General features: G+C 37.8%; 3 protein-coding genes across 8 annotated transcripts in view; 2 read left to right on the top strand and 1 right to left on the bottom strand.

Annotated features, from left to right (window-relative positions):
- Spata5 (spermatogenesis associated 5) overlaps window positions 1–17,544 on the bottom strand; it is a 344,203-nt gene extending 326,659 nt beyond the window's left edge. For 2 of the 4 annotated variants that reach the window (XM_023706443.1, XM_004646150.2), the window contains exons 1-9: window positions 17,353–17,544; window positions 14,169–14,293; window positions 12,411–12,568; window positions 8,350–8,408; window positions 6,775–7,413; window positions 4,859–4,988; window positions 4,419–4,475; window positions 3,246–3,369; window positions 650–905 (exon numbers count right to left, since the gene is read on the bottom strand). In XM_023706443.1, the coding sequence (XP_023562211.1) occupies window positions 650–905; window positions 3,246–3,369; window positions 4,419–4,475; window positions 4,859–4,988; window positions 6,775–7,413; window positions 8,350–8,408; window positions 12,411–12,568; window positions 14,169–14,293; window positions 17,353–17,494 (1,690 nt within the window). In that variant the 5' untranslated portion in view covers window positions 17,495–17,544. The remainder of the gene's footprint in view (window positions 1–649; window positions 906–3,245; window positions 3,370–4,418; window positions 4,476–4,858; window positions 4,989–6,774; window positions 7,414–8,349; window positions 8,409–12,410; window positions 12,569–14,168; window positions 14,294–17,352) is intronic. The other 2 variants (XM_004646151.2, XM_023706442.1) reach the window with 2 other exon arrangements.
- On the top strand, window positions 12,633–12,965 carry LOC111814024 (40S ribosomal protein S26-like). The gene has a single exon (XM_023706444.1). The coding sequence runs from the start codon at window positions 12,639–12,641 to the stop codon at window positions 12,918–12,920; it is 282 nt and encodes a 93-aa protein (XP_023562212.1). The 5' UTR covers window positions 12,633–12,638; the 3' UTR covers window positions 12,921–12,965.
- Window positions 17,545–17,798: 254 nt separating the features above from the next.
- The window catches only part of Nudt6 (nudix hydrolase 6), an 18,570-nt gene continuing 15,721 nt past the window's right edge, over window positions 17,799–20,647 (top strand). Inside the window, exon 1 of one of the 3 annotated variants that reach the window (XM_004646164.3) lies at window positions 17,799–18,260. In XM_004646164.3, the coding sequence (XP_004646221.1) occupies window positions 18,044–18,260 (217 nt within the window). In that variant the 5' untranslated portion in view covers window positions 17,799–18,043. The other 2 variants (XM_023706453.1, XM_023706454.1) reach the window with 2 other exon arrangements.

Below are 20,647 nucleotides of genomic sequence, written 5' to 3' on the forward strand. Positions count from 1 at the left end.
CCACAGTTGAAATTACTCAAAAAAATGTGCAACTATTAGAGCTTCCAAAATAAGTATAGCTATGCTATGGTGAAGTTCTTAAGCCAAGTAAGCAATTGGTTAATAAAAGCCCTTAAATATTTTCAGAGTTAAAACATCACTATCACATACTCTGCAGCACAGAATTTTTGTTCTTCACTCTGTACTTTTTCAGAAATTCAATAAACACTGGTTTGCTCCTTAAAGGAAATTATGATCTTTCTACAAACATTTATTCTTCATTTGCCCAGCATAGTATCATTAAATATTGCCATTAATACTGATATACACAAATGATTACATACATGTACATATGTGTGCACACATATATTCTCAGGAAAAAAAATCTAGAAATATTTAACAGTGGTTTTCTTTAGGAGGCAAAATTTTTATAATTTTCTGAATCATCTAATGATGTTCAATAAATACATATTTCATGATTAGTAAAAACTATTTCCATTAAGAAATGAGTTAAGGGCCAAGGATATTGCTCAGCACCTGGCAAGTACAAGGTCTTGAGTTCAATCCCCAGTGCCACAAAAAAAAAAAAAAGGAGTGAAACAGAAATTACCCCATCTAAATAACCAGGCTTAAGTCCATCAATATAGACTCATCATAGCCACTCACTCACCTGCTTCATTACACAAAGCCTTCAAGTCTGCTCCAACATATCCATGAGCACTATTTGCCAGCTGTAGCAGTTCAGTTTTAGAGAGTGAATGGGGTATCCTTTGAAGAAGTTTCTGGAGAATATCTAGCCGGTCCTGAGCATTGGGAACTCCAATCTCAATCTCCTTATCAAATCGTCCAGGTCTTCTGAGTGCAGCATCTAATGCCTGAGGACGATTTGTGGCCCCAAGGACTAGCACCTGTCCTTCACTTGCTTCCTAACAAAATAAAATGAAAATAAAATACTTTCCTACAAGTCAAAAATAATGGGAGCAAGGTGTGGCGTTACACACCTACAATCCCAGCATTCTGGGTGGCTAAGGCAGAAGGACTGCAACTTATATCTGGGCAAATTTTAGCAAGTAAGCAAGACCAATGTCTCAAAATAAAAAGTGGGCTGCAGATAGCTCAGTGCAAGAGCCTTATATTCAATTCATAGTATACAAAAGAAAAGAGAGGCAAGCTAATAAGTCCTGTTATATATATATTACATATTTATTAATTTTATGAATTACTATAATTTTCTTTTTTTATGAGCAGAACATATTTATTGAGAAAAAGAAAGCTCCTGTCCAAGACAGGGACAGGAGGGGGACCCGAGTGGGTAGTTCCCCTAAAATTTTCGAAGTTTAGCTTAAATGCTTCCTCTCCTAGAAAGTTTTCTAATATCTCTCCATCTATTATTCACTTCTAGAATCCTAACTATACTATTATCACAAATAACATTAAAATTCTGTACCAGGTTTGTTTTTTCTTTTTTTTTCTTTGTTTTTTTAATTTTCTTTCTTTTCAGTTTCAGAATGAACCCCAAACCTTGCCAGGGCCTTTGGAAGCAAAGATTATGACCTAAATATCACTCAGAACCCCTTTAGGAATTTGCTGAGAATTAGTTTTCCTCATCTATGAACTGTTTTCTTTTACAAATGTGAAAATTTTTTAATTTCCTGAAACACAGACAATACAACCAATACTCAACTATCAGACACCCTTAAAGACATAAAAAAAAATTTTCTCTAAATGTGAAATTAAGAACTATAAAGGACTGTGATTTTAATCATCCACCTGTAAGTATTATCCACTATTTTATTCAAATGACCTAAAGTAATGTCAGAGAAATATAACAATGTGATTTATGTAAGAAAAATTCAAATATAATTATATTCAATATGCCAACAGAAAATGCACGGTCTAAAGTATAAATTACTCCATTTAAAAGCACAAATACAAGCCCATAACTATTTTCAGATTAAAATATTAGTGTCATGTGTTTCCAGTCCACCAAAAAACAAGACAACCACTCCTTTATAGGGTTATCCCAATGGCAGAGAAAAAAGACAACAAACAGACCTAGCAACTAAGATTCCACAACATTGAACCTTCCAAATGATGTCTTTCTTTACTTTTACTATACTATAATATTCCTTTTTATATTTTGCCTTTGGGATAAAATTATGATTATCTGTAAACAATATGGTCTGCTTAACAGTTATACCTGGTGGACAAAATATTAAACATTTACCTTTTCATAAGCTCAGTTTCTACCAAACAGGCAACTAAAACCTAAAACTTTTAATTACCCAGTATTTTAATGTACAAAATCATGAGACTAATTTTTTTATGTATTTCAGTAATTTTATTGAGAAAGAAGTAGCAACGAGATAGTTTCAAAACATTTTAGTAGTACAGTTACAATACATTGCATATTGTTGTCTTTGTAGTAATTCCTAGTACAAGATGCAGACATAATGATATCTTGTCTAAACACTGTTAGGTCAAAACTTTCTTCTCATGATACTAATTTCTAATACACTATGATTCTAAGAAATGCAGTTATTTACAATCTGGCCTTTGAAGGTTTGTTTTGGTTAACAGATGCCAGGAGTCTAGAGGATTTATTTTTGTTTTGTGTTACTAGTTCTTCCTTTCACAGTTAGCACATAGTAGTTACTAACACAATACTACACGATCTGGGTATAGTGGTACACACCTGCAATCCCAGTACTCAGGAGGCTGAGGTGGGAGGAACACCACAAGTTTGAGGCCAGCTTGGACTACACAGCATTTAAGGCTAGCCTGGACTAGATGGTGAGATACTTTCTCAAAATATATTGAAATAATAAAAATTTTCTGTAAAAAGACTGTATGTACTATCAGAGAAACTGGTAAAAAAGGGTAAAAAGGCCTTTTAACTCTTGTATGAACACTTACTCTCTTCTTTCAATTGCCTAGCACAAAGCCCTGGCTCACTTTTACATAATACTGAAATTTATTATCCCCTAAAATTTAATAGTCTTCCTTATTGATTTCTGCCTGAAGTTTCAAAGTTACTATCACTTATCAAAAACAAAATTGATCAGGTAAATTATTTTATATGCTAAAGAAAAAAGTCAATTATGCTGTCCTAGCAATTAGTAGTCTTTCGAAACAAATTATCAGTCTTATCTAGTTCCAATGTGGTATTTTATCCAATCCAGAAACATTCAGTAGTTTTGTTGCTACATGTGTGTTTCTAAGAAGAACCTCTTCCCTCACAAAATTAATACTAGTGTTATACTTACTGAGCCAATGCCATCCATCAGTGTTAAAAGTGAAGCAACAACTCTTTTTTCTACTTCATTCTGAGCTCCTTCTCTTTTAGGGCAAAGTGCATCCAGCTCATCAATAAAAATGATTGATGGATGCCTAAAAACAAATAAAATGAAATCTCAAATTTACATTTAATTTTAATTTCAATTTTTAGTTGAAAAACATCAAGTTTAGAATTTATTTAATATTATAGACAAAAGCATTAGAATGTTAAGCCAAAAAAACCTCAAATGCATTTTAGCTTCAATTGTTTAGCTAATAACCTCAGATTCTAGTCTATCTACCCTCATTAAAAGGAAGAGTAATGAAAAGAGTACACTGCTCATGACATGAGGCTATGCCCAGGCACCATTCTCCCACCAATGTCCACTACATTACTTCGGCTGGATCGGCTGAAAAACTGAGGCCAGAGATAAGGTTCCCTTATAACAGGCTGCAGGCCCAAAGGACATAAAGTAGAAATGGCATCTTTTTATTTAACCTATTTTAAAAAGTACTTTCAAAATGTCAAATTCTGCTATAAAAAGATGTGAATTGTCTTAAGAAACTTCAACTATCATCAACATAACTACATAAACATACTAAGCAGTAAGGCATACCACTATCATGCAAATTTCAGTATTTGCACTATAAAATGCTTTATCTACCTTCACTGGGTAGAAAAGGCATTTAGAATGGCAGTTTTCTGATAATAACAGTATGATGTCCTATTATTTTAAACAACATTACATTAGATCAAATTGTAGATCATATTCTAATACTCAATGCAATAACCTAACCGAGGAATAATAATTTTCAAAGAACAAAAGACTGTCTCTTGGAAGTAATCTATACTATAACAGTTTCAAAAATAAAGTCTACTAAAGAGAGCAAGTATATTAGACATACCTAAGTACTCTGAAGAAACTCATAAGATTAAGTAACGTGATTTATCAAACAATATTTTTAATTCTACTTTATATAATTTAATAACTCATTTATCAAACATCTTTAAAGCAAAATTAGAAACAGATTAAATATCATTAAATCTATAATCTACTCACAGAGCTACTTTTATGCTATCCTTTACTCTAGGTAAAGTGGTAGTATATCACTTTACAATAGTATAGCACTGACTATTAATTCCAAAACATCAAAAATAATACCGTAGAGTGGCTTCAGCAAATATCTGACGTAACCTTGCTTCAGTCTCACCATAGAATCTATAACAAATAAAAAAATTAAGTATCTTTTATTCCTGTTTTTAAATCTTTGCCTGTAAAAGCTAATCTGACATTTCAAATGTTTCTAGAATATTTACTACTTTTAAAACTTATTTTCCAAACAACTTAATACATATTAAAAGGAAAAATATATTCCAAGTTATGCAACATCAACAATATCATGCAGACTTCTAAAAAGTCACACTTGAAGGTCCAGGGAGATAGCTCAGCAGCTTAAGCACCTGCCTGGCAAGCACAAGATCTTGAGTTCATTCCCAGGTACCAAAACAAAAAAAAAAAAAAAAAAAAAAAAAAAAGAAAGAAAAAATCACACTTTGGAAGTACAGTTAATACATTTTAAGTTTATTAAGTCATGCACCTACTTGCTTATTATTTCAGGACCATTAATCACAGAAACATAGGCTCCAACTTCATTAGCAATAGCTTTGGCAATCATTGTCTTTCCAGTACCTGGAGGGCCATAGAGTAACACCCCTCTTGGAGCTGGAATTCCTAAAAGAAAAAACAAAAAACAATGAATTCAGTATTACTAAGTTCCTTACGAATTTTGTAAGGAACTTCAAATATTGTAATACAACTTCAAATACTGTAATACAACTTCAAATATTAAATATAAATGTGTATTTTACTGTGTACCACAAAATCAGAAGTCAAATTTCCCCAGAAAAAAACTACTACCCCAACATGGATCCCCAATAAAATTTTCTTGCTCCATCCTAGTTTTCTTAAAATTTGTGTCAATTTCAAGTATAAGTTATAAAAGTAAATTTACCTCGCAATACAAAATCAAGTCAGATCTGCCTCCAGAAAAATATATTACCCCAAACACCGATTCCCAACAATACCGTTTTCTTGCTCTATAGACCACAATCAGAGAAAATGTGTTATAGTAAAAAAAAGCTGTACAATCTGTCACCAGGCATGATGGTGCACATTATAAGCCCAGCTACTCAGAAGGCTGAGATAGGAGGATCAAAGGTTTGAGACCAGCCTCGGAAACTTACCAAAACCGTCTCAAAAAGTAAGAAGGGTTGGCATTACAGCTCAGTGGTAGAGTGCTTCTAAATTCAATCCCCAGGACAAAAAAAAAAAAAAAAACTAAAGATACCCACACTGCTGCCATATTCAGCCCATACAGCACAGTTCAATGATTGGATAATAAAACCCAGAAGTAAGGAGACAAAGCAAGCCACTAACCAATCACAATTTTTTTTACAATTAGTCACCTCAGATAATATAAACATACTAGCAAAATATCAACCCAACAGTTTATTTTATATATATACACACAATATATGTAAAGGATATGGGTAGCAATCATAAAGAGGAACCACAAATTTACTAAGAGTCAACTCAACCCCTTAAGTACTTGCCTCAATGTATACATCTACGTTCCCTAACATTTTAAGTAACCTATGTGAGTGGTTTAATAATTATAATTGATCTAATATGACAAGATACTTATTACAGACACAATACAAGCAACTGTTTAATATATCCAATTAGAAGAGACAGGGCTGGACATGCAGCACATGCCCATTATCCCAGAACTTAGAGAAGGCTGAGACAAGAGGACTGCTGTAAGCCCAAGGCCCACCTGGGCTCTGAACTAAATAGTGAAACTTCATTTCAAAAAGACAAAAAAATAAAGAAAGAAAGAACAAAAGATAGGACTGTCAATAGCACACATTATAATTTAGAAACCAAAGCACAAAGAATGATTCATTTCACTAATACCTACCAAGTAACTAACACATTCTACATGACTGTCCAGAAAAAAAAAACAACAAAGTGTGTAGTCATTAGGTAAGTAGGATACACCATTTGGTTTTGAGATAAGAGTCTTATTTTTAATTCAGGCTGACCTTGAACTAAGTATCCCAGGCTGGTCTGAAACTTTTTTTTTTCCATGTATTTAGTACAGGGTCTAGTGTCTCACTGCACAGCTCAGACTCAGTGATCCTCCTGTTTTCAGCCTCCCAAGCACTGGAATTACAGGCACGTGCCACCACATCCAGTCTCAATCACTTTCTCAGCAAGCCCCAGGGGCAGGGCCACCACAGCACGCTGGGGATCAAACCCTAGCCACTACATTCTGCCTAAGCAGGTGCTTTAGTCCGCTGAGCTATCTGGCCAGCCCTTGGTCTCAAACTTCTGTCATACCTGCCTCAGTTTCCTGAGCACTAGGATTACAAGCATGTACTACTAGATTCAGTTTTCCAAAAGCTTTTTAGTTTGAATTTAACACTTCTTGATATAATAAAGATATCTATCATACCATAACTCTTGAAAAGTTCAGGTTGTTTGAGAGGCAATTCAATCATTTCTCTAATTGCTTTCAGCTGACTGTGCAAGCCTCCTATCATATCATAAGTTACTTCGAATTGATTTTGTCCTTTTGAATTTATATGAATTTTTCTAAGATTGACCCTTGTTGTTGAAGAAATAAAATAAAAAGTGTCAGTATTGCACTTTGCTCCTGTTTTGGCAGATTTTGATAATCTCTCTTCATCGATTAATTGCTTGTTTCCTTCTCTGGCTGACTCAGGATTACATGTAACAGCTGTGTCTTCCTCCAGCTCAAATCCACTGCCAGCCCCAGGGCTCTGTGTAACATTCAACAAAACTTCACTGGCTTCATTTGCAATTCTGTCATCAACAGGTTTACAAGGAGTACTTCTTGATGCTGGGCTCTGGGGCTCTTCCAGATCTAAATGGCTTAGCTGGAAGGATATATCCAAGCTACTGCTTTCTATGCTGGACTGTTCAGAGGCCACTCCCTGAGCAGTACTAGAGCCATTCTGAGGTTTTCCCAGGATCATGCCATCTGCTCCTTTCACTTGCAACACTTGTAACTTGCACAGTCGTCCATAGAAGGTACAATAGAGAAAGTTGCCTGGCAAAACAATCTTGCCATCTAGAAAACAATTTATTAAATATACATGTTAGCACAACTTTTATCAGGTTTTCTTTTTTTGTGTGTATTTTAGAGAAGGGTATATACAGTGTTCAGGGTCTCAATACTAGATCAGACTCGTAGTGATTCACCTATTTACAGCCTCCCAAGAGCTGGGAATACAGGTGCACACCACCACACCCAATCTCAACTGCCATCTCAGAGGGCCCCAAGGGCGGGGCCGGCATGGCAGGCCCAGGGATCGAACCCCCAGCCCTTGCACCCGCTTGCAGGTGCTTTAATCCACTGAGCTATTTGGCTGGGCCTCAGTTTCATATTTTAATAGCAACTTCCTTGCTATTCAATCTCTTCCTGACTGAAGGACATTAAATCAAAACTGCAATAGTGATTAACTGTCATGAAAAATATAGCACCCATTATTTCCCTATGATATAGCTCAGTGGAGACCTAAAAGTTAATCTTTCAAATTCTGTACACTCAATAGATCTTAACAGCCTATCAACCATATTAACAAATAAGCCAGAAGTCTACTTTTGCTAAGAAGCTAAACTAAAATAGCACACCTAAACCATTATACCAACATAATGTTCCTCACTGGAAACAGTAAAGTGCAATGGTTAAAAAAGTTCTATTACTGGGGTGGGGAGATGGCTCAGTGGAATTAAGTGCCTCCCTGGCAAGCGCAAGGGCTTGAGTTCAATCCCCGGTTCCGCCAAAAAAAAAAAAAAAGTTGTATTACTCACTTTGACCACAGACAACCAAATACTCTTTCCACCACTCAATGCTTTATTGGCAGCTGCCTCCAAAGTATTAATTCATGAAGAGAAGTATTATTTTTTGACTGTTTTGAAGGAAATTATGGTTATAAGACCTCAAAGATATTTTATTTGGTGCTACATTTCTGCTTGAAGTTTAAGAACTTACAACATGACTTACCTAGTTTTCTCAGAATACAACAAGTCAGTTCTTCTTCATTAATTTCCCGATCTTTGTCACTACACAAAGAGAAAAAGGGAAAACATTGGAATTAAGTACATAAGAAATTAAAATGTTGGGAAAAAAAAGAAACTAAACTGTTACATAAAATTAGATGAGAACCAAATCTAATTTCCTCAATAGATCAACACTGAACCTAACCACTCAACTTGATTCAGTTCTTGCCCAATTCAGTTTGTGAACAGAACTGTGGAATTAAGTTCATAAACCAAGGTACAACTACACATAGTTATAATACAGACTTACTCAAAAATGTTTGCAACCTGCAAATAGTTGATTTACACAATTTCAGAATGACCTGCACTTATCATATACTTCTTAAAGTCAGAAATGTATCACTGGCAATTTGATACTTTAGTGACCTAAATCTTAGGGTAATAAAAATCATTACCTTTACTGGATCATAATGTCATTTCAGTCACATTCAGCACTTTTCTATTAGAATAAGAGATGTCAGAGTACAATACACATAAAAAGGTAAGGAGGGGGCAGGTTTATTAGCAAGCATGCCTGCTCAAAATCTATACCTTGTTCTCTAATCATTTTATCAATATTAAAACAAATTCAGATGATCCTCATGATCTATGGATGCTACACTGCAAATTTACCTACTCATTAAATTTATTTGTACTCCAAAAATCAATACTTACAGAGTATTTACAATGACTTGGATATGACTATTGGATATGTTACAGTAGCATAAAATTTGGGTCATGCAACACTGATTGCTGTCAGGTGAGGTAGAGAAAGATGACACTAGCTTCTTTTTTCAGTTCTCATTCAAGGATGACTAGCACAGAGACAGAAGGAGACAGTGTGGAACACTCCAAGAAACTCTCAAGCAAGTTGGAGGGATATGAATCTGATCATCTGTACTGGTGGAGACTAAGCCAAGTCCCTTTCTATTTCTGATCTTTCTCTTCTCTTCTATAACATAAAATAGCCTTACCAGAATGAGTGCTTTTTGTTCAGTTGGGGTTTTTCTTTGTTTTGTTCTGTTTTGTTTTAAGGGATTTAATCCAGTCGTACACACTAAGCACAGGGGATTTAATCCAGTCACACACACACTAAGCAAAAGACTCCATGACTCAGCTACAGTTTGAGAACTTTTTTCAAAAAGTCTTATTTTGAGAGAGGTTCTTACCAAACTGTCCAGGCTGGCCTAGAATCTGCAATCCTCCTGCCTCTGCTTCCTGATAACTGAGACTAAAACACATGCATCACCATACCCAACCAAAACAGGTGTTTTAAGGATTTTTGATTACAATCTGCATAGAATACATATACACACACATATATATATCCATGTGCATATTTTTACCCCGGGGATAATGGTTCAATATTTGCCAAGTGTTCAAGATAACTTCTTTAAAAAAAATTTTGATTTATTTAAGCTATTACAAAGATAAAGCAATTCTAAGTACTTTGAAGACTTCATCCCAGTTCCCTTCTGTTACAGAAAATTAAACTAATAGATGGAAATTAAAGGATATAGCCTAAGAGGCTGTAACAGATTAAACTGGGATATATATGAAAACAGTGACTCAACCAGTGTCGCATTTAATAAAAGAATAAGTACATAAAAAGTCATCTCCACTAGAAGGAGCTCCAACATAAAATTTCTCAGTTGCTAAAGAATGAAATTACTAATTTTCCTAATATGAAATTAACTTTGCCTACTCTGCTTTCACATTTAAAATGTAACACGTTTTAAAAATATAATTTTAAAAAGATCTCATTTAAAATATATGGAATCTCAGGCTGGGGATATAGCTCAGCGGCATAAGCACTTGCCTGGCAAGCACAAGGTCCTGAGTTCATTCCCCAGTACCACAAAAAAACAAAAACAAACTATAAAATATATAGAATCTCTTAATAAGCAACATTATTCACATACTAAAATATGAGGTTAATTAATTCCCCTCAATGGACCCAACTGAACTCATTTCCTCATTTATGAAAAATGGGAGAAATATGGATACCTTCCAGGGTATTAAGGAATTAAATGGGAGAAGACAATGAGTCAATTTTATGGCTGTGCTCACTCACAAATGCATATGTGCATCTATGTATGTAATATATACAAGATGCCCTCTCTTTTCTTCTTTTTAATCTTCATTAAATGTTGTTATAGTTTATACGTACAGATCTCCCCAGAGGTTCATGAGCCCAAAGGTGGGTTTTTTGTAAGACTATTAGATTGCGGGGGCAGTGTAACTGAAATAGTGTTAGGAGGTAAGGCCTGATAGGAAGAGGCAGATCACTGTGACTGTAAGTAGGAAGGGCATGTCTCTCTTCCCAGCCCCTCCCTTGACCTCTCTAGTTCCTTCTCATCTTCATGTGGTAAACAGTTTTCTTACACCCAGCCTTCCACTGTGCCTTTCTGCCATGTTGTCCTGCCTTAGAGCTAGCTGAGAACAGTCTAAAAATCTCCAGAAACAGTGAGCCAAAACAATCCTCTCAGGCCTGGGGGTTTGGCTCAGTGGTAGAATGCTTGCCTACCAAGCTGGAAGCACTTGGTTTGGTTTTTGGCACCAAAAAACAAAAAATAAACCTCCCCAAACAAACAATTCAACCATAAAATACAGTAAAATCAAAATAAATCTCTCCTCCTTTAGCTTCTGAGTGATGGGCATTGTGTTTCAGTGATGAGAATAAGATAAACATTTTGTTTTTAAAAGAAATACATACATTTAAATTCAAGCTTAGAATCTAAAAACAGAGAAAGAGAAAATATTTTAAATTTCAAGCTTGGGACCAGGGATATAGTTCAGTGGTGTAAGTGCCTGGCTGGCAAGCACAAGGACCCAAGTTCGATCCCTGGTAACCCCAAAATATATCCTGAAGCTAAGAATCAAAAACTTTTGTGATTCTTGCATGTAACTTGAACACATTTCCAAATTATTAAAGTGACATTAAAGTATTCAAAAGGTAGTAGTATAAAGCAAATTTTGATTTATACACTTATAGACTTACACTTGGAAACTAAGTCAAAATTCTATTAAGGAACATCTAAAAGTGGATGATACTCCTTACTGCTAAGTTCAAACAAGCAGTCTTTGGTGAAGGACTATTAAAAACTCTGAAAATAATAAAACTTTATTAAGATGCATAAATAATGAGCTGAAATATACAACTAACTTCTTTTTTCTTTTTAATGTATCTGGTTGTTACAGGGTCTCACTATGCAGCTCAGACTCATCACCATGAGTCCTGCTTCAGCCTCCCCAGCGCTGGAATTACAGGCATGCACCACTATGCCCAGACTCTGTCAGGCACTGAACCACGGTCCCTGCGCTTGCCTAAGCAGGCACTTTAGTCTGCTGAGTTATCTCACCAAGCCCCACAACTAGCCTGTTTAACAGTCTTAATTTCTTGTCCATTCATAGTAAGATTACTCTTTTTTGTTCATTTTTGGGGGGACTTTTTTTGGGGGGGAGTGTACCAGAAATCAAACTCAGGACCTTTGCCAGGCAGAGGCTTATACCACTAAGCTATATCCCCAGTCCCTCCTTTTTTAATAAGATAAAAAGCCTTGATTATACTGCAAGCCGAAATGAGGATCACTGCAAAGTATACAATCAACAATAATTCTCACCTAATATGCCAAGATATACTCCAAGTACAGGACCTGAGAGTCCATATATGCAGTGCTCACCTAGTTTGTACTGTCTCAAACAGTAAGCCAACAGCTACTCACATGTGACTACCAAGCACTTAAAATATGACTGAGATATGCTACAACTGTAACACAAACACTAGATTTTGAAAACTTACGTTTCAGCAGAATGAGAAATATCTTAGTGTAAAGATTTTGTAAGTTAAAGTAAGATATCACATATATTGAATATATAAAATATACTATTATAATTTACTTAACCTGGTTACTATTTAAAGTAGCTATTAGAAAATGCAAAACTACTTATGTGCTAACGTTTATGACTCTCTTTGTATTTGTACTGGGTAGCACTGACCAGAGTCACTAAAGAAAAGAGCCTAACCTCAGTGCCAAGTCCATTTCCTGAGCCTGCAGCACAGCACCTAAAAGAGGCTGCACGTGGATGGTGTCACCAGCCCTCACACCAACATTCTTCTGTGCCATCTCACTCAGGCCAACCTTGCCTCCAGGAAATCCTGCCACTGGCCAGGCTGTATATACCTGCCAAGACAGGGGAAATAAAAATATTAGAAAATACTCTATCTTGCTCTTTCAGGTCCTCCTTTTCAAGATGACGAAAAAAAGAAGGAACAATGTTCGCACCAAAAAGGGCCGCGGTCATGTGCAGCCTATTCACTGCACGAACTGCGCCCGATGCATACCCAAAGATAAGGCTATTAAGAAGTCTGTCATTTGGAACATAGTGGAAGCCGCCGCCAAGGACATTTCCGAAGCGAGTATCTTTGATGGTTATGTGCTTCCCAGGCTGTATGTAAAGTTGCATTATTGTGTGAGTTGTGCCATTCACAGCAAAGTGGTCAAAAATCGATCTCATGAAGCCCGTAAGGACTGAACTCCTCCACCCCGATTTAGACCTGCTGGTGCTGCCCCACGACCTCCACCAAAGCCCATGTAAGGGGAGCTGGGTCTTAATGGACTGAAGAAAACTCTCTTGAGAAAGAAATAATAAATTGAATGTTATACTTTATACATCATGTTGAATGTACCTGCCAGAGGTGGGCTGGGTTAATTCAGCCTATCCAAGTTTAAGTTTGTACTCTGAAAATGAATAAAAAGGAACACACTGGAAAAAAAAAAAAGAAAAAAGAGAATATTCTATCTTTTAGTATATTTCATACCCCAAATCAGCCACAATCTGACACAAACTGCAGTAAGATAAATCACATTTGGGGGGAAAAAAAAAGTACTATAGTACTTATCGTACTATAGTCCTTATAGGCTCACAAAAAATAGTTTCAGTGAGTATTATATATTTTGGTGAAAATCAGGAAATATACTCACAGTGAAGACAGCAAAAGATTCAAAAGGTATTTAGAACAAAAAGACAAAGACATTAATAGATCATAAGAAGAAAAATATATATGTGTGTGTTTATATATATATTTTTTTTTTGAAGGCAAGATAATGTATAAATTAATGCAGCATGGAACTTAAACTATATCACAGAAATGGTGACGGACAAAGCAGAACAGCTTTGTCAGAAACTGAATCTCATCAGATTTAAATATTTAGAGAAAAGGAACAAAATTTCTGGCTTAAGCTCACACATTTACCATCCTCTCTTCCACAAAACAAAGTATATAATATTGGTTCAATAAAAAGAATGGGAAAGCTGTCATAAGCAAACAGGCAATTTTAAAAACACTTCGAAAAGATGCCCTGTGGATGAAAGAATCAAAAGAAGCCATGAGACAGAAGCTCATAGCACAGGAGAAGATCAAGCTACAGAACATGGAGACTCAGAATAAATGGCAATTAGGGGAAATACAGCTAAAAATAGAATAATGAAATAACTCATACAAAGAACCAGTTCCCTTCTCACTCCTGAATAACATTCTGTACAGAAACATAGTGGACTGAGAAAAAGAGAGCCCAAAAGGTATGTGTCATTCCCTAGAGAAAAGATCTCTCTACTAGAGATTGTAGGGGTTACTATTCTCAGTGTAGCTGTAGGTATCAAAAAGTTGGAAGAGTCACTGTACATGTGAATATCTTTAAATGTGTATTTCATTTAATCCTCCTTGTAATGAGCAAATCACCTCAGATATTTCTTAACTAAGAAAATAAAAAGGACTCTTACCTCTTGCTTTCCATTCAAGCTGGTAAGCAATACCGGTCGACCTATACATATATTTGCAGACTTCATAGTGTTGAGTCCAAGATGAACAAGGGAATTCTGAAATGTTTTAGGAACTTTGGCATCTACTATGAGGGAAAAGAAAGTTAATTTTCTACTATTTTGTAAATAAAAGTAAGGCATATTTTCTTCTGGAAAAAATGAAAATTTTCTATCCATATAACCATATGAATGTCCTAAGTGTTAACAAATTTAAATCCAAACCCTTTTGGGTGTCTGTCTACTGAAAACATGAGTGTTAACTAAGAAGCCTCTCATTTCATTAAGAACTAATCATTTTTCCAACATCTTTTGAAGTATCTCTTGCAGTGTTTCTGTAGCACAGATTTTGAGTCAGCCACTTGTATTCAAAGGCTTCAACTGGAAACTGGTCTAGAGCAATGGTGGTAAACCTAGGGCAGTCATGCTACAGAAGGCTGCTGGATAACTGAAAACTACAAAAGATTCTCCATCACTGCTCTAGATTATTAAGTTGTGTTTCCACTTGTGACCTATTTTGCTGAAGGATTTAGAAAATCACAGCCTTCCCCAATTATACCTCCACACATCCCTATGAATGGAAATCATCTTCAAACTCCCATGCACTAACCTTTCCCAATACATCACCATTAAATTTACTGCTTAATCATCCAAACCTATATACACTATCCACAAAGTTCCTTTTCTCAGTTCTCATTCCTCCAGTACTTGAAAATATTATTTCAACACACTTTTTCCCCATTAATTACCTTCACATTTACTGAGCACTTTTTTGTCAGATCAACTGTAAAGATAGTAATTTCAAACAACTATCCACTCTTCATTTATTCATTCAGCAAATATGTACTATGTGCCTACTATAGACAAGCACCGTAATAGACAATTGTGTTCACATATCCCTGGCCTCACAGACTTTATAATCTAGCAAGAGCAGAGAAGTATCACTAAATGACGATATAATTACATAGTAAAATAAATGAAAGAATGACTGAGAATGCTAGCAGAATCTATGTGAGACCTGACCACATAATAAGAGTGGCTATGGAAAGAAGGTCAAAACTGTTAAGGCAGTAAACTGTATCAAAATGCTGGCCATTATCCTGACAATAATGGTAGTGCATTGAGAGTAAAAGGCAGTATCATGATAGATCATTTTAAAATATCATTCTGGTTGCAAAGTTGAAAAGATAAGAAAGGGAGCAAATTGGAAGCAGGAGTATCAGTTTAAAAGGCTAACGTATCAAGCCAGGTGAGATGGTAGGTGTTTTGAGGCTGAGATGGAAACAACAGGAAGGGTATAAAGAGGAACATGAAAAAAATTTAGGTGATAAACAGCACTCAGTACTTGACTACATATATGAAATTTGAGAAACTGGAGTGAAATAGATGATGTCTAAACTCTAAATTGTATAATGGCCAATCAAATAGAGCCTGGATATTGGAGGGAATACAAACTCATGGAATCAATGAAGTATTTTTGAGAAATCCAAGAGACATGTTACTGAACAGCACCATTTGGAACATGGTCTACAAAATATACGTTACTGATTCAAATAAGATGAAGTACCAAAAATGAAAAGTTTTTATAAGATTTTACTGTTTTGACAAAATGATTCTATAAATGGGGAATCAAGTAATTTTTATTTAATTCATTTTTCTGATATTTCATTTTTACTTTATTTTGCAGAAATGGTGATCTATGTCCATAAATTCTAAAACCTTCACTACAGAACGCTAGAGAATCACTGGTCCAAAAGACAACTGCACCAAAGGTCAAGAACAATATGTACCCGGTACCGCAAATATAAATAAATAAACATGAAAATTATATAGATGGGGAAACTTTATAGTTGGGAAACAGCAACGAATGAACTTGACAAAGAGAAAATTTAGGCTGAAAACAGAATTTAGGATTAACAATTGAAAAACTTCAACGTTTAATGGTCAAGTAGAAAAAGGTATGGTTAACAAGGGAACAGAAAGTCCAACAAGCATGGCAAACATCTAGGAAAGTCTGATGACATAAAATAGGAAGTGAAGCACTTCAAAGAAGAAATGACTGACAAGCAGGGCATGGTGGTGCATGCCTGTGCACTCAACATTCTGAGAACCTGGGGCAGGAGGACCCAAGTTCAAGACCAGCCTTGCCAACTTAGTGATCTAGGGATACCCTGTCTCAAAATAAAAGTTGTCGAGGATGTAGTTCAGTGCATTAGCTCTGGGTTCAATCCCCAATAATAACAATAACAATAATGATGAAAATAAATTGTAGTCAATGCCAAACACTACTGAGGTTAAGTAAAGCAAATAATGGAAAACCACCTATTGCATTTACCAGTATGGGAATGATCACTAACTATGACAGGATAGTTTCCATGGAATGAAGTGGAAGTCAAATATCAGGACTCAAATACGGTCTCTGATTGTTAGCATCTGTGTGAACTAGGCATGTTATTCAGCTTTCTTAAATCTGTAAAATGGACACAACTAGTCTAGGGCGCGGAAGTGCTCTCCTGTAATCCCTGCTACTTGGGAGGCTGAGTGAGGAGGATAGCAAGTTCAAGGGTAGCCTGGGCAACCTGGTGAGACCTTCAAAATTTAAAAAAAGGCGGGGGGGGGGAGTAGCCCAGTGAACAGACCACAGACAGGTAAACAAAAACGACCTATCACTACAGTGCCCATAGGTCACAGCTTCTGTGAAAACTAAACGAAAGATGTCTGTCACAGAGCTAAGCTACGAAGTGGTCCTAACACTAATGTACAATTAACAGCCTTTATTAATTCACAGAAATTGTGCGACAGTGCAGTGGAAGAAACTTTTTTTAAAAAAATTTTTACAGGCCTAATAATGTTTCTTAAGAAAGACAGATTCACATTTTTACGGCAGTTTTTTAGTCAACATATCCTACGTTCATTAGGTACAGGTAGCTGTGGTATTCATCCCAGCTGAGGCAAGGAACATTTCAAGGGCAACTTAACAATTCTTAACAACTTTTGAAAAAACCTTGACTGGTCCATTTCTGCCTAACTTTCCGGGTGGAGACACACTTCCAGGGTCTCAAACACCTCAGTCTCCTCCCCGCCGCCACGCTGAACCCACCCCACCCCCACACCCCCGGCCCTCGGGCAGCGTCCCTCAGCACTCTACCCTTTTCTAGGAAGTTGGTCACCACCAGAGTCCCAGCCGCCGCCAAGTTTGGGGCCCCCTCACGAGGAGAAGCCGCAGAGAGCAAGGGGGAACCATTTTCCGAGCTTTGGTTCAGCCGCTTTCGGCTCTTCCTGGAAGACATGACCCGAGAGCAGCCAGTACAGAACCGCGAGTGCACCCAGTAAAAGCTAAGCCGGCACGGCGTGCGCGCCTGTGTCCGAAGGGGAAACCTTCCGGGTCAGAGGTCATCGAGGCTCCGCCTACGCCGTAATCCTCCGAGTGGGGCGCGATCGCATAAGGCAGCGATTAGCGCAGATCCAAAAGCCTTTAGAGCCCGGGGTCTTGAAAGCGGTTACGGAGATTCTCACCTCTGTAAAGAAACATGGATTTTGTGTATAGGACTTCTATGTAGGCCGTGAATCTCTGAAAGACTGGGGCTTCAGGCACCTCCGCCCGCTTGCCTCGTCCCTGAACAAACTGCAGTTGACCTAAAATAGCAATCAAAATAAGCGGTGGGACCTTTCTCCCTGTCTTCCTGGAGCCAAGCGTAGGCCAGACTCCGTAACCCCTCGCTAAAGTTCTGCAAAGGGGCGCCCCAACTCGACGCTGATGTGGCGAGGGTCTCTTCTGAAGTTTACGGTGCGACCTCGGCGCGCTGCACGCAGGCGCGCCTGAGGCGGCGTGAGGGGCTATGCTGAGGCTGCGGAGCGGGGGTTTCTGGTGCGCGGCGCCGGCTCGACCCGGCTGCCTAGGCCTCTTGGCGGGGCTTCGCCGGGCTCCGGGCGCCTCCAGCCTCCACGCCAGTGCCGGCGAGCTGCAGGGCGAGCCGGACAGATATGGGGGCGTCTCGGTGCGGCTCGGGCCGCTGGAGCGCCTGGACGCCGCCGCCTTCCAGAGGCGCTTGCAGGGCAAGTGCGCCGGGCAGGGCCGCGGGACCCCAGACTCTCAAGGAGCCCCCGCGTCTCGAGGGCGGGGAACGGGCACGCGTGGCCCTGGCCCGCTTGCTTCGTTTAATTCCCACGCCTTTGGTCTCTGGGGTGCTGTGTAAAGAGGTGGCCTTTGGGGTGAGCATCCCGGGTTTCCGTCCACTTTCGGAAGTGTGACCAGTGAAAGTGCTGCGACCCCACTGGGGTGACGGGACCTCAGGGTTGCTGAGGCGCACGTGGATGGCGCGCACGCGTGGGAAGCGCGGGGTAGGCTGCGTGCTTAGCCGTTCAGAGCGAAGGTTCGCCGTCCTTCAGCGCGCCTTACTCCCGCTGGGGGTACTCTAAAGCACGGTGGCGGGGGAGCGCGGTGGACCGGGCCGCGCAGCCGGCTGAGCTGGTACGCCTCAGGAGTTCCCGCGCAAGAAGCACAGTTTGCTTCTACTTCCGAAGCGGTAGAGTTTTCAATAGGAAAATGCACTGGCTTTGAACATTCTCTTGTAAAAAGAGAGGAAGCTTGGGTGAGGGATCCTTCATATTGGCAGAAGTACTTGAACTGATATTTTTCAAAACCTGTTTTTCAAACTGCCTCGGGCTAATAATAAGAGATTCTAGGCACAGGGAGGAAACTCAGCACTGTAATACCTCTACAGATAAGCCCCTTCACACCAGGAAACTTCAAATCTTGACCCTGTTGAGCATTTTTGCAAGTAAGCATTGTAACAGTGCTCGCTAGTTAACCTTTATCACCTAAGTGAACAAGTGCTGAGAATCTCCCTTTGACCCCAGCAGTATCACCAGTTTATCTTCCAGTGCATGTACATATGTATGTGTGTACAGACTGGTATTTAGTGTACCCATGGACTAATTTACTAGTGACCAGCAGGTGATCAAAAGCTTTACCCAAAGAAAGCGTGTTGGATTTGGAGGGGCACATCCAGGGTTTCTGTCTCAGGTTCTACCATGAAACAAATGGTTACTGAAAATATTTGTTTTGGTTGATTCTGTGAATAATCGCAGTGCTAATAAATCTGACCAAAGATAATTTTCTGGTGGACCATGCCTATAATACCACCTACTGTGGAGACTGAGGTGAGACTGCAAATTTCAGGCCAGTGTGGACAACTTAATACCATGTCTCAAAATGGTTAAGGATGTAGCTCAGTGCCCTGGCATATGCAGCGCCCTGGGTTCTAATTCCTAGAACTATGTTCAATAAAAGATAACAGAACTAATTTGTCAGCTCAGAATGGTATTGAGTAAGGCACAGAGTAGGTCACCTCTCCTCTTTCTAGAATAGCTCTCATTGCAGTATGCCTCCTTTAAAGGCTATTGCTAGTTCTGTTGTAATGGAATCAAAACAAACTTAACTAGTAGTGCTTTTAAAAGGAAACAATCCAGGAAAAAAGGGCCTGATAAGAAGTCTCTTCAGGTAAATTGAATCGATTGTGTATTGACAGTAAGTTGTTCAGCATGTATACACATTTTTTAGTGTTTCTCTTTTATGGACAGTTTAAAAGTCAGATGAATAGTCAGATAACAGTATTAGCACCACATGTAACATTTAGCATCAGTGGTGAAATGGGTCTTGGCTATAGTCTTTGCAATGCCAGGACTAGCTGTCTAACCTTAGGCAAGCCAGTCATAAAATGCATGACTTGAGCCCTACTTCATAATATAAAGCTAACTTGGAGAACTGCAAATGCGTTGACCTTTAAATAGAATTTTTTAAAATAAGTAATGGGAGAGATGTCATTAGGTAATTTTGGTGTGTTCTAGCAAATCACACAAACATAATTTTTAAGTTCATATGATAGATTACTTACTAATCAAGTAATAAAAATTGAGAGAATCCAGAAACAAAAATCTTTGTGTTCATTATATTATTTATAATAAGAATTAGAAATGAATAGAACATTGGTTAAATAACTTAAGGATATCTGTATGTGACAAACTACAATTATTACAAATTCCACATTCATTGAAAGAATGCTTAACATTTTGTGAGATACAAACAACAGACATGATATTCTAAAATGTGTGAGAAAATAACCAGAATTTTAATTTCATCTCTCCAAGCTAGTAAAATATTGTTGATTTCTTCATTATGTATTTGTCTTTACTTTTTAGGCTTTTCTAAATCTAGCATTTAAAAAATTAGCTTTTCAGCATCATGCAATTCCAGGGCCTCTTAGATGATAGGCAAGCATTCTACCAAGACATTACATCCCCAGTCAATGCTACTTATCACTTTTTACCAATAACTACTGAGGATTTGTACTTTTTTTCTTTTACAAGTTCTGTCATACTTTTTTTCCATTTGTGTTATTTGGAACAGTGTCTCACTAATGCAGATGGCACTCCTAGTGATC

This window comes from Octodon degus, unplaced genomic scaffold (assembly GCF_000260255.1).
Source record: "Octodon degus isolate 3935 unplaced genomic scaffold, OctDeg1.0 scaffold00256, whole genome shotgun sequence".
Classification (NCBI taxonomy): Eukaryota; Metazoa; Chordata; class Mammalia; order Rodentia; family Octodontidae; genus Octodon; species Octodon degus.

Coding starts and splice junctions, on each gene's coding strand:
- LOC111814024 (XM_023706444.1), top strand. CDS start 12,639: ATGACGAAAAAAAGAAGGAACAATGTTCGCACCAAAAAGGGCCGCGGT.